Here is a 13,348-nt window from a genome sequence, read left to right as displayed (position 1 = left end):
AGTGGTAAAGTATTTGAAATGTTACGACGGGAACCATTTTATCGGCACAGGCGTCCCTCAGCACGACAAACTAAAAACGAAACAACACATATATTTGGTAATCATCTCACATGCTAATGTTATTTGTGTTTTGTTTTGTTTTTTTATCAACTGAACCTAAGGCAGCATATTTTCTTTATCCTTGTTTTAAAGCTGGTTTGACCGTCCACCAGCGTTATGAAGGTTCTTCTATTCTTCGTCTGCCTGTTTGCCGTCTACTCACCTAGTTTGAGTCAGCGGGGTAAGTATATGCACCATTGTTACCGCAAAGATACAATAATATCCAAACTTACACCTAAAATAATACATTTACGCATTGTATAATCTGCACAAATGTGAATTCCAGCTATGATTCTCTCTTCAAATCGTTGCTACGATCATTCGATGTTTTCATCATCAGCGTTCCTTTTCATAGGTTCATTGCGCATATTATCTTTAATAAAGTGGTATAGTTGGAAAGATAAGACATGATGTTTACAATCGACAGTAGATACAGTGGACATCGTGTTCTAAGGTTCCGCGTAATGAAGTGCAAGCAGGCTCTCGTCAGATTCTCTTTGCAATACTTGAATGTGATGTGATATTCGAGTTCAACTCCTGTGAAATTATTTTTAACGTCCAATCATGGAATTCTGACGATATTGTTGTCATATTGTCAAAGTGTTCCACCTTGACTAAGTGTGACTGCTGTTTTCCACCTATAACATCTCAGGTTATGATATTGCATATACATGGATCTAGGATGCTCATCAATTTTACGTTGGATGTCATGGCTTTACCTGTACTCACGCAAAGCCACAAAATTAAGAATTGAAAATAAAATAAAGTATTCTTAAAGTATCATGCATGTACTTTTATTCTGTACGCATGACACTATTAGTCTGCGGACTTACTGTTATGCCTCTTTTGATTTGAAATAAAACCGAATTGAATTGAATTGAATTGAATTGAATTGAATTGAATTTTGTATACAGAAGCTCACAACAATTTTTTGTTGCTATAAATCTGGTCTTCTGTAAGATGTGAGAAATACAATGTAAAAGGTGAATGTGTTAGGGGTGAAACTGTCAGTGGTAAGGAGTATATTTAAGTGGAAATTAAACGTAAATATCAGTCCATAATATAAATATTAAGTGTCACTACAGTGTGCCTTTAAAGGGTTCTTTATTTGAGCTGCCCGCAATTGTATTTACACAATCGAGATGCTTATAGCACCTACATTATTCCTTTGAAATTTTCACACCAAACCACAAACCCAAGAGAGGGCCATAGTATTTATTATCTGTAACTTGTGGGAAAAAAGAATCAAGGAATTCCTTCTTTCTAGGCGTGCATTACCATACTCAGCTGAGTGGCTATTAAAGTCATTCAATAATTGTCTACAGCTGCAAAGCTTGAAGACAGCTGGAAGGATAACTTGGTTAACACCAGACAGTCTGATATTGATTTTGAACGTTCTTTAGATGGCCGTTTTAAACTCTAGTCATGCTAGACCATTGTTAAACAGTGGAATAGAATAGAGACATATAACAGAGTATCGTAGGGTCTCTTTTATCTGTTACAAAGAGAGTGAGAGAATAATGTAAAGACATGACAGAGACAGACAGACACAGAGACAGACAGACAGACAGACACACACACACACACACACACACACACACACACACACACACACAGAATAAAGTCCCATCGAAGGGGAATAAAAGGACTGATGACAGCAGACAGGGAACTCTGCGGTAGTAGCAATGTTCAATTTCAGCAGGATTCTGCGTGTTTTGATTAGAGAGTATATCCTTTGCGTCACGCTGTCTGTATCAAGTCCCCCAAACTGCTTCGAGCGGGAAGGAAAAGTTTATTAAAGTTATTTCCATGGTAACGGCCCTTATAAATAAAAAGGGGAGGCATTGAACATGATGGGGCAGGAATGGCAGCAGTGACTAAGAGGTACAAACGGACGTGCATTGTTTTCTGGTTATGATGACATCAAGTTGTTGTTTCTCTACCTGTGACCATGGTAACCTTGAATCTACTTCGACCTTGATTTTATTGAGTTCAAGGTTATTGCTCGTCATATTATATCAAATCATCATGTCAAATCATTACTATAATGTTTCCATCAACTTATGAACTTATAAGTGGCAATAGATATTCTTCGACTTGCAGTGTGAATTGCAAAATTGGCATCAGGATGAAAGTGATGTACATACTAATCACGTATTTTCGGCCCCTTTAAAGCGCCCTTGAGTACAATATACCGCGTCATGTTTAAGTTAGATTTTTTTTAAGAGGCTGAAATCACAGAAAAAAAAAGTCAGAGATTTCATCAGAATCAAACCCTCAAATCCCAACCGACGAAAGTAAATGATCCTGCTTTATTCGTTCATCGCAAAGAGTAGGGCGCATAAATATCCTGTGAAGTGGTCCGCCCCAAGTAGTATACATACAACTCGACCCTATGGAAGACCAGCTTATGCAGCTGAATATGGGCTGTCCAGCCATCTTGTGAACTAGAAAAAACAAACAAACATAATCATAATCATAAAAATAGAACTAGAAAGTATAAAATGTCACTTGTGAGATTGGAATATTGGAAAATTGAATAAGATGATGTAAATAGTTTCCCATCGCCCTACAGGACCTTATAATCTTTTAAATTTCCCTTTTTCGACTTGAATTCAAACAGAAAAATGTATATCTTTCGCAAAAAGTGTTTACAAGTTATGAGTAGTGATTGACATAAAACATTTGTTTCAGAGTCAGTGACATTTTAATGTTTGCTATACAATTTTTAAGTGTTTTGAGAGCGTAATTATAAATTCCTGTAAATGATCTTTATTTCCTTGCGTGGTCACTTTTTCCTCATTTTTTTTTTTCATCAATGGATATTTTGACATGTAATTCGTCGATCATTTCAAAGGTTGCAGGAAGATACGTCGCCGGTGTCCGCCAAACACAATCAGAGGTCCCGTCTGCGATTCAAACGGTCAAACGTGGCCCAGTCATTGTTCGCTGCTGAGAGGCCAATGTGCTAACACCGGACTTCACACGAGACTGGCTTATGTTGGAAACTGTTTGCAGCCAAGACTGACGCAACAGCCGTGGCTGCGCCAACAGTGGCCAAACTTTCAAGGTTGCGTGTTTTCAGATATTTTCTTTGAACCTGTTCATTGTAACGGTATGATGATTAGTATACGAATAATTTATGAGTTGTGAGTGCATAGGGCACGAATATCGCACGAGGCGCGAGATAAGCCACTGGTCTATTCAACAAGGCGCGTACGCCGCGTTGAATAGACCAGTGGCGAATCTCGCGCCGAGTGCGGTATTACGTGCCCCAACGCACGAACAAAACCATAAATTATTCGTTTTATACAACACCTTGTCCACAATCACAGTACTAAATTAGTGACCGCCAACTCAGGAAGGCCCAAAAATAAATGTAACAAATACGCCGAGAATTGTAAACCACCCTGTGTACTGCTCTCAAACACTCGTCATGATTTGACCACACAGTCACAGGAATCACAAACTCCGCAGGGTCTATACCCATTCTACGCTAACATTAGATCGAGTTAGGCCTGACTGTTAGACCGATCTGAGATGTCGGTAGATCTAGTAGTATGTCTAGACTTTGTCTATTTCCGAAAATGATTTTGTATAAAAACACAGAAAAATAATGAAATTACGGTTTCTCAACTTGAAATGAAGTCTTGATTTTGGGATCACTGTGGTCCACGTAGCAGATCAGAGTCAAAAGTAAAAACACAGCAGTAGGTATAAAGGCCGCAGTACATGCAACTAGCTAGGTAAAGTAGCTGCGCGTACACGTTAACGTTGCAGTACTCCGCCGCGCCTGGTATGGTCTGTGAGACTTGCCGGCAGCGCAGCGCAGCCGGCCAGCACGTACAATGTAGTTTGCTAGCGCTTTGCTGCTGTGAGCCACAGAACTCTGTGAGTGGCCATGCATTAGTAGCCCCCCGCGAAGCTGTGCTATAGTACCTTCGAGCCGTGCAATAGGCCCATGCCAGGGGCCTATTGTATGGCTGTCACTCTCAATGAGTTTGATAGGTATTTTTTATACAACGTCCAAGTAGATCCTTGTAATTTGATTGGAGGATTGTTGGTGACGTGATATTCAATAAGTACTCCATTCAACGCACCGTGCAATTTTGGTTCTATTTTTGCGTGCAACTTGGTTCGATTTTTTCGTTCTATTCCACGGCTCGAGAAATTGTACGGTACTGCGTGTAATGTGTGTTGCATATTGAGGATCGCATGCAGCTAGCGCAGTGTACGTGTGCGGTACATGCATGCGCGTACGTATTCCTACGTAGTGCTAGTGTACGTGTATGAGCGCTAGTATAGCTGTGACCTGTATCTACACTGATTGCACAAGCCAGAAAGAGAATCGCAGTGGATCCACGTGTAAGTATGGCTATATTTTTCATACATATATATACTTCTAGGCCTACTTAGACCAAAAAGATCTACTTGGACGTTGTATAAATCAAATAGTGTATGGTCTTTACTCGTGCAATGGAACGAGATTTCGCACGAGGTGAAAGATAGAGGCGCTCTATTCAACGAGGCGAATTTTGCACTCGTGACCATTCACTATTTGTATACTATTGAATGTCATGTGACATGTTCTTGGCCAATCACAATTCGACATCATTCTGAGGTGTTGTATAATGAGTAATAATTTCATATATGCACATATACACCTGTTACGTGAGTATTTCAAAAGGTACATGATGAACCAACATGGGATTTGAAATCGTCATCTACACCAGACCATTTAAAGTTGATGCCAGTTCCTGGTGGTAACAGAAAGAACTTGAAACAAATAACTTATTGCTCTTTCTTTCTCACTTGTTATGCCTGTCATATTACGGTCATGAGTCCCCAACCACTTGATAATGAATCAAAAATATAATCATGAGATGCATCTGCTGAAAATTCTTCCATGTGATTGAACGAAGAAGGAGCATATAATATGGATATCAAGACGGTTTTGTTTGTAACCTTTAATTTCTCGGTCATCTCTGATATTTCATGGCACTGTGTCACAACTTCGAAGAGTTATCCCGAAAACTATATTCGTATCTGTTGTCACAGAAACTTTTTCCGTACCAGAGAGCAGTGAGGAGACAAGCGAAGAAGTTGGGATGTGGACCACAGCTGCCCCAGCCGCCAGGAACACAGTGCCGATGAGATTTCCCAATGGTATCAGTTTGTTGTTTGAAAAGAATCTCTGACAATTCAGACGTTGTCTTTTGATGGGACTCTGCGATCAAACCAAATTTATCTGAAGTTATGCTGTTGCATCTCTTGTTAGTAATGATACGACTGCTTTCAATTAAAACCAGGAAGGCGAGTTCTTCTCACCTCCCTGATTCTAATCAACTATTGTATTCTTGATGCTCACAAGATAATAAGGTATTTGCCGATTTGCCGTATATGATTTATTCAAGTGGATTTGCTTTGAATTCATCAGATTTCCGTGAGAGGAATGAGCACAAAAGATCGAACACTGTATTTCAAAACGTCCCAAATTACATTGACAAAGAGCTTTCAAGCTCAACAAAATTTGATATCATTTACGATCATAAGTCTTGCACATCATGATTGAAAAGAAAACGACATTAGATACCAAATTATATAGAGCATCAAGTACAGACTGAAAAATAGAAAACCACATATTTTTATTTTTGTTTTACAGAAATTAATGGTAAAAGCGACTTACGAAGGCAGCATTGATAATTCGATGTGCAGTTGCTAGTGCTTTTCAGTCATATTTGCAAACTGTATGTTCATGATTTCGTCATGTTGGCAAATTACATGCTGTTTTTTAGACTTGCTTTCCCCCAACACTTCATGATTCTAGGTAAAAGATATTATTTGTCTATGAAAATTATCACTTGCATTCTCGGTTTGATTTCAAACTATGATAAATATTACATGACCCAGGTTACCATGCCGTTTGGACGAGTAGACATCTCTTCATGCACCTGTCTTGCTTTGCTGTAGTTTAACCCGCCATGGAAAGAACTGCCTGCATTCTGAAGAGAATTCGTAGAAGAAGCAGAATAATAATTAGTTGTATTTGAGACAGCAATAGTCAAGTAACAGTACTTGAAAAGCTAGTGGAAGTAGCAGTGGTATTAGTAGTAAATAATTGAATGCCTGAATATATAAACGACCCAAGTCCAAATTTGGCTATCGTCTTTGGAGACACTTTACACAGTCGATCAAAGGTAGATAATCGGTCAAATGAATGTTTTACATTTAAATTTGTATAGATACATTCCATTAACTGAAAAAAACTAAAAACATTAGGAAATTATTCAATAGTGTCTATTTTTTTTCATTTTTTTTTTCATAATGGACTTGGGTCATTTTTATATTCGGGTTTTCAATTTTTCGTCTTGAGAGCTGATTTTCTGTAAAATTTGCTGTCATTCTGCTGTCCTGAATAGATCCTGTTACCTTACCACCGGAAGGAGCGATGCCCTATCCGTGTCCTCAGCGATGCGGCGCCAGCAGTAAGCGCGTTTGCGGCACGGATGGGCGCACGTACGATTCGGGGTGCCACATGCGAATGGAAGGGTGTCGAACACGTGATCGCACGCTGATGGTCAACTACGTCGGGCCATGCCAGTGTCCCGAGAGCTGCCCGATGGTGTACGAGCCGGTGTGCGCCACGAGTAGACGCCAGGGCTTCGGGCGGGAGCGTACCTACTCGTCGGAGTGTGAGATGCAGAAGGACGCATGTCGACACAATGATAAATCAGTGGCTGTCTCATACAACGGTGAATGTGCCGCAGCTCTGACTGGTAATCTCCCTGGCCACATAAATTGATTAAGTTTGAGTTTTTCTCCTTTTTTTTTCTTATTCATCCGAGAGGTATCCACCATTTTTTCAGATATACATAAGGCGTTATCTTAATATTAAAAGTTCTGAATGAATTATGAATGTCAGCGAGAAGTCAGTAATTAAAAAGCACAATGTCACAATGCGCAATATCTAAAGATTCATTCTTTCAAAATAAATGGAATTGTAAAGTTTAGTGAATTGCAATTGAAGTGATTAATCAAGCCTAGTATCGGTAGCTAAAAAGGGTCGAAAAGGTCGAACGGTTGAACATAAATCATGAAAGAATTTTCAGCTTCATTATCAACTGTTACTAGAATACTCCTTTTCCTTCCTCAATGACACTACATATCAACATTTTTTGTTTGTTTGGGTTTTTGTGTGTGTTTGTTTGTTCGTTTGTTTGTTGGTGTGTAGTTGGCAGGTATTTTTTTTTTGGGGGGGGGCCTACATTTACGTCTACATTGCGCTGTTTCTTTCATAATGGAAATGAGAGGATTATACAGCATTTGATGAAAAGGCTGAAGCTGTGTTTTATTTTTGGTTTATTGAGTCACCATTAACAGAAAAGCAGAATGATATACTTTTGAGTGATAGAGACCTGCTATTGTTTGAGTTTAAGATGCTGGTATTCTACCAGCCGTTTTCATTCACCTCCTTGCTTTCTCCCTCAGGTGTGATGAGCCAAGCACACATCAAACATGGCTTTCTTAATAATTTCTTTTTCCTTCTGTCAGGACGATGCCGAATACAGTGTGATTCCGTCTACGACCCCGTGTGCAGTTCGACGAACGTGACGTACAGAAGTGAATGCGAACTCCGACGACATCGCTGCATCTCGCAAGTCCGCTCGCTGTCTGTTGCCTACTCCGGAGCCTGTCCCCACGCACCAATTAGTGAGTAAGCAATAGCCTCACACACACAGAAAAAAAATATCGGACTGAGACAACTGCAAAATTTCGACAGTCACTCTCTCGAGAGAGGAAAATGTGAAAGGAAATGCAATCGACAGCAACTTCCTTTGGAGTTACAAGAAGATTTCTTGATTGTTTCGCTTTCTACAAAGTTAGTTGGCGAATTATGTGAGAAAAGTGAATGTGAGGTACCTGTAAGCTCTGAAAACAACACTTAGTTAAGCTCACTTATCAAGCAAAAGTTAGGTTTCAGAAGAGGAATGGTTTCATAGTGATAGCCCATGCGATGGATACATTTTCATTACCCTTTTCATGTTCAAACGGTGAGAATGATAATCAGATAACTATGCTATTACTCCTACTTTCACTTTAAGTTTCCTCAGATAGTTCAACTTAAGATGAAATCTCCCTATATTGACGCTTGCTTTTAACATTTAGTCAGCATTTTATACACATTAATTTAGCACAGTCTTAATGGCAGAAAAAGTCGTCAAGACTTAATCAAAACTCGCAGTCCACATGAGACATTCTCCAAGGGCATGAAAAATATCAACAAATTCTACCAACAAAGGTTGCGATTATCATTTTGCAGTTAGGCAACAACCAATAACCTGTAAGCAGTTGAATTCTTGCTTTTGCAATTGCAATTATCACAACTTTCATAACTTGCTACCTTGTCTATGAAAGGTGTCCCAGGGAGGCGGGGTCAGACTACGGATACCCAAGGGAGCTAAACACTGTCGCAAGCATGACTATCTCCTTAACACTTCGTACAGTCACGCTCGAGACTTTGCAGGCGTGGCTTGCTGATATTGACATTTTCAATCGGATGGACGATCCCTCTCAGGGGACAAGTCTTTCACGCACTTCGATACAGAATATTCCAGATACTCTCCTCGGAGCGAAAAGAATAAAATTTGATAACAATAATGAAAAGGGAATTCAAGTTCATAAGCACGTGTGCGTGATGTGCCAACATCGTCATGGCGACGTCAATGCGGTGTGTTAGTGAGATCTTGAATTGCTCCTTTACATTTTCGTCATAGTGTGGGCCACACTCAAATAGAGGCGGTGTATCCCCCTTCACTCTCCCCATCTATTATACTCTATCCCCCACCCCCATCCCAACCTCTTCCTCAGAAAATGTTTTGCTCCGCGTAACCTTGCTGTGTTGCATTAAGGCGTAGCCGATTGAATGTGTCTGAGCTTGTCATAGAAATACAGATATCAGTATGTACATATTCCTGTTTGTTTCTTGAATGTTCCCATCCAATATGCAGTCATCTTGGACTCTTCCTATCACTTTCTTTTCTGCATACATCTATATAGCAATAAATCATACGATTTTTCGTTCATTTTGGTCCTAAACATAGTTCGTTTTGATCATAATATTAAACCTATTCATATTCTATTCATATTGTTTATTTCGATGATAGGACTAGAACTAAATTTCATCTAAATTCGAAATTGAATGACACTAAGGTTATTTCCAATTCAGAGTCTCACGACTGTCCATGTTTAACAAGCTCTGGTGCATAAAGATCACATAGTCATTTCTATTATCATTTTGTTCGAATTTGTCCCCGCGTCCTTTTCCTTCGCTTCAAAATCAATTATTCCGGTAAAAGTAAAGCCTAGTTGTTGGAAGTTCATGCAGGTGCTGGTTTTATTAAGAGATGTTTTAGTCATTCTTTCAAGCCGTGAAATTTGTCCTTGAGAATCTGCACAAGCAAAGAAGACAAGCAATTCTTACAATGATAATGATTATTTTAATTGAAATTACTATCTTCATTTTTATCTGTACATGTTTTAGATAGCCATACGGAGATGCGCATTGCTGCAAAGATAGTCAGCATGAGTGAATATTGACACATGTTTTTCCCATTATTTTTTTTTGTGTGTAAGGACAAACTTGGTAACAATCTCACAGAGAAATATGAGATTGATATCTGGTTATCAAATTAGATATTAAAGTGGAATGACGTACTTCTCAACATGCGTAATGAATTGCCCAAGATGTCAAAAGTGTGATATTTATTATGTAAAAGTCATTTCGTACAGAACATGGGAAATTCGATTTATAACTATAGAAGGTATCTTTATATTCACTATTAAGGGATCCTAGCCATGAGTTCTTTGAGTTTTCACATCAAATTAGTGGAAAATTGAGGTCAGACAGTTATTTTTTTCGCACAAAACCATGTTCAGATAACGAGCAATATCCATTTAAATTAATTTAGTGTATTGGAATCGTATACCGTTATTGTATATACTGTCCAAACAGATTTTCCATGTCGGTGAAAGAAGGGTCAGATGTTTGGAAGATCTTTAATGTCAGTGCAGTGTATCATAACCTCACGTATTCTGTCTTACGTTTGTTTGGTTTTTTTTTTCATGCGTACAGGGTGTCCAAACCTGTGCCAACCAGCAAAAGATCCCCACTGCGGAAGTGACGGAGTGACGTACTCGTCTCTCTGCGAGTACGGGGTGGCAGCGTGCAAGGACCCCACCCTCAGGCTGCGATACGCAGGACCGTGCGTTCCGGGCACCGTTGGTATGTCGTGACGTCACTCATGGTTGTGGCTTATCACTATCTTTATACAATATATTTTGTGACGTGATCTGTGTATTAAAAAGAAGGAATGGTTATTTCTCAGTTGACGGGAGGAAACGTTATTGGAACTTATGATCATAAGGACATGGAAACTTATTCAAAGTCAAAGTCAAATTCAAATGAAATCTTATTTCTAATATTATAACACGTTTGTTGTCGATACAGATTCAAAGAAAACAAAACGTGCAATGTATTGCAACAACAACAAAAATATGCATATATTAGGGAACTAATTGTTCAAAACAATAGAGTTAATGGAGAAAAAAAATCGTTAGAACCATCTCCTTTCAGAAAGCAAAATAACTTACGATTAGGCATACCGATATTTGGGTTTCAGTAAGAGGTACAATCATGAGAGGTATGATTTTTTTTTTTAATGTAAGTAGCTCCTTAGAATTGGGAATTCTTCCAAAACGAGTAGTCATTCATAATGGAGGAAATTCACTTTAGAGGAATGAAAAGTAAAGTTATTCTTATCGAACAAGAAATCACTTCATAACGTATGTGAGTCGTCATAATAAAAGTTTAAAGGACAAGTTCACCTTCATAAACATAAGGATTGAGAGAATGTAGCAATATTAGTAGAACATATCATTGGAAGTTTGAGGAAAATCAGACAATCCGTTCAAAAGTTATGAATTTTTGAAGTTTTTGTGCAGTACCCGCTGGATGAGAAGACTACTGCAGTGTATGAATAACTTAGATGTCACATGCGTACAACAATATAAGGAAAATGTAAAGAGAATTTCACAAAATTCCATCTTTTGAAAAAAGTACACATTCCCCTGACTCGTTACCGATAAATGTTATGGGTAATATTATTCCCCCTGCCTTTAGAAAGAGGCAAGTCAATTGCTCTTTTATTATGCGAAAAAAGTGAAAATATGTTGAATTTTCTTTTATATTTTCTTTATACTGTTGTACGCATATGACACACAAGCTGTAGTAGTTTCCTCATCCAGCGGTTCCAACACAAAAATTTAAAAAATTCATAACTTTTGCATCGATTGTCCAATTTTCCACAAACTTTCACTGATGTGTTCTACTAATATTGTTGCATTTTCTCAATCCTTATGTTTATGAAGGTGAACTTGTCCTTTAATGATCTTTATATCGATTTACTCAAATCGCTGTGATTTTAGTTCTTTGCCCGCAAACGATTATTTGATACTGACGATATCTTTACTTATACTGCAAAAGGTTTTGGTTACGCTTCTTGATATTACATAAATTATGTATGCGTTGCGCGGGACATACTAGTATAGATGTCAATGTTTCGTGAAAACAAAACAAAAGAAAAATCTTTGATTCCATTACGGTCTTAGTATCTGTCCGATGTAAATTAAGCGTTTCCTGTTCTGATTGTTCATTTGAATTCCATTTCCTCTTCAAGTTTAAATTTGAATTCAACTTTTCTTTTTAACTTATTTTGATGACTTGAACTATCTTTCTCGCAGATCCGTGTGCCAGAATCTGCGACAGTTTCGAAGACCCTGTGTGTGGGACTGATGGGGAGACTTATTGGAATCCGTGTCTTCTTCAACTGGCCCACTGTAAGGACCCAACCATTACACTTGCATTCCGCGGGCACTGCCCCGGGACCACGCGGAACATCGGGAACGCTGTGCCCGTAGGACGAAGGAGATGTAAGGGATTTTTTCATTTAGTATCATTTACAGATATAACCTATGCCATTTCATGTGAATTTTTGCTAGCTCAATCAAAATGGTCATCGATCATAATTGGAGGTACTTTTGGAGGTACAATTTCGTATTCTTTCTGTATTTTCAACATTATCCCGAAAATATGCAATTGTATACTGTAGAATAAACTCTTGAAAAAACAAAAAACAAACGTGTTTTTATAAACTGTTGTTAGTGTTTTGAGAACATGCGCAGTGAATTGTAATATAAGGAAATTCTGCTACATTCAGATATACGAGCCAAGTCCTGTCAAGCTAGAAATGTAGCAAATTAATGTTGTTGATTGTATCCTGTTGAGGTACATTAATTTTTTTTTTCTTATAGTCGCTCTGAATAACCGATTCGCAAATGTTAATAGGAACTGCTGACATTAACTTCTCATTTGCCGAGGAGACGCAGGATGCGTGCCCCTCGCGGGAACTGAAACACCCATGTCAAGATAAATATGTTTAAAAACTTGTTTCTTTAATGTATATAATTGAGAGTATGTATTTTGGTCCTATACAGCTTAATGAGTCTTATGCATTTCCAAACATTCAGAGCTCATAGCGAACTCTGCACGACCTGAGATATACGAAATCAACAAAATTGAGTTAGTTGCCTCGCCACTTACGGTACTTAAATTAAGCATCCGGCTGTAACCACCGTTTTGATTTCGCTTTAAAAACGTTGGATCAATTCCAATATGTACATTGCATTGTTGAGGTTTAAGTTTCACTCAATAAAATCTATAACGCAACATTTCGCTTGCCTTGCAGATTACACCGCCTACGGTGCCAAGAGCGCTTTTATGGGCTTTCCGTGAGCGAACGCGACAGGTAGAGTTGAGTCATTCAGTAGTAGCGGCGCTCACTTTTCGTTCTCAGAGGCTTTCGACTCGGGAAGTGCTAGTGACAACTTGGATTCGTCTTCTAGTCCGTTTAGTGCTTACATTGCAAAACCAAAGAGGGAATGAACTCTTTTGTGTGGATGATCTCCGGGAGAAAAATAAAGAACTGAATGTAACTCATTCTTGATAGTGCCTTGCATTGCTTTCAGGATGACCCTCCTATACACTCACTGGCATTTGAAACAAGGTCATGTACTGTATATAGATAGTGTAAGTTAAATCTTTCCTGTTACGACAATCAAGTGAGATCATGTAGTTGCAGTTTGCCTGTTTTTCTTTCGATATATTGCGATAAGAGAGTCGTATTATCAACAG

The 13,348-nt window shown here is 38.6% G+C and overlaps 1 protein-coding gene across 1 annotated transcript; it reads left to right on the top strand.

The window, feature by feature from the left end:
• Positions 1-216: 216 nt before the first annotated feature.
• LOC139734018 (agrin-like) lies at positions 217-12,949 on the top strand. The gene is made up of 7 exons (XM_071644825.1): positions 217-280; positions 5,158-5,265; positions 6,519-6,875; positions 7,651-7,809; positions 10,232-10,381; positions 11,899-12,087; positions 12,903-12,949. Exons 1-7 carry the CDS (start codon positions 217-219, stop codon positions 12,947-12,949), a joined length of 1,074 nt encoding a protein of 357 aa, XP_071500926.1.
• Positions 12,950-13,348: the final 399 nt, after the last annotated feature.

The sequence above is a fragment of the Diadema antillarum genome, unplaced genomic scaffold (assembly GCF_040938485.1).
Source record: "Diadema antillarum isolate AM-2024a unplaced genomic scaffold, OU_Dant_1.0 seq00000507_RagTag, whole genome shotgun sequence".
Lineage (NCBI taxonomy): Eukaryota > Metazoa > Echinodermata > Echinoidea > Diadematoida > Diadematidae > Diadema > Diadema antillarum.
This window is presented reverse-complemented; position numbering and strand designations above follow the sequence as displayed.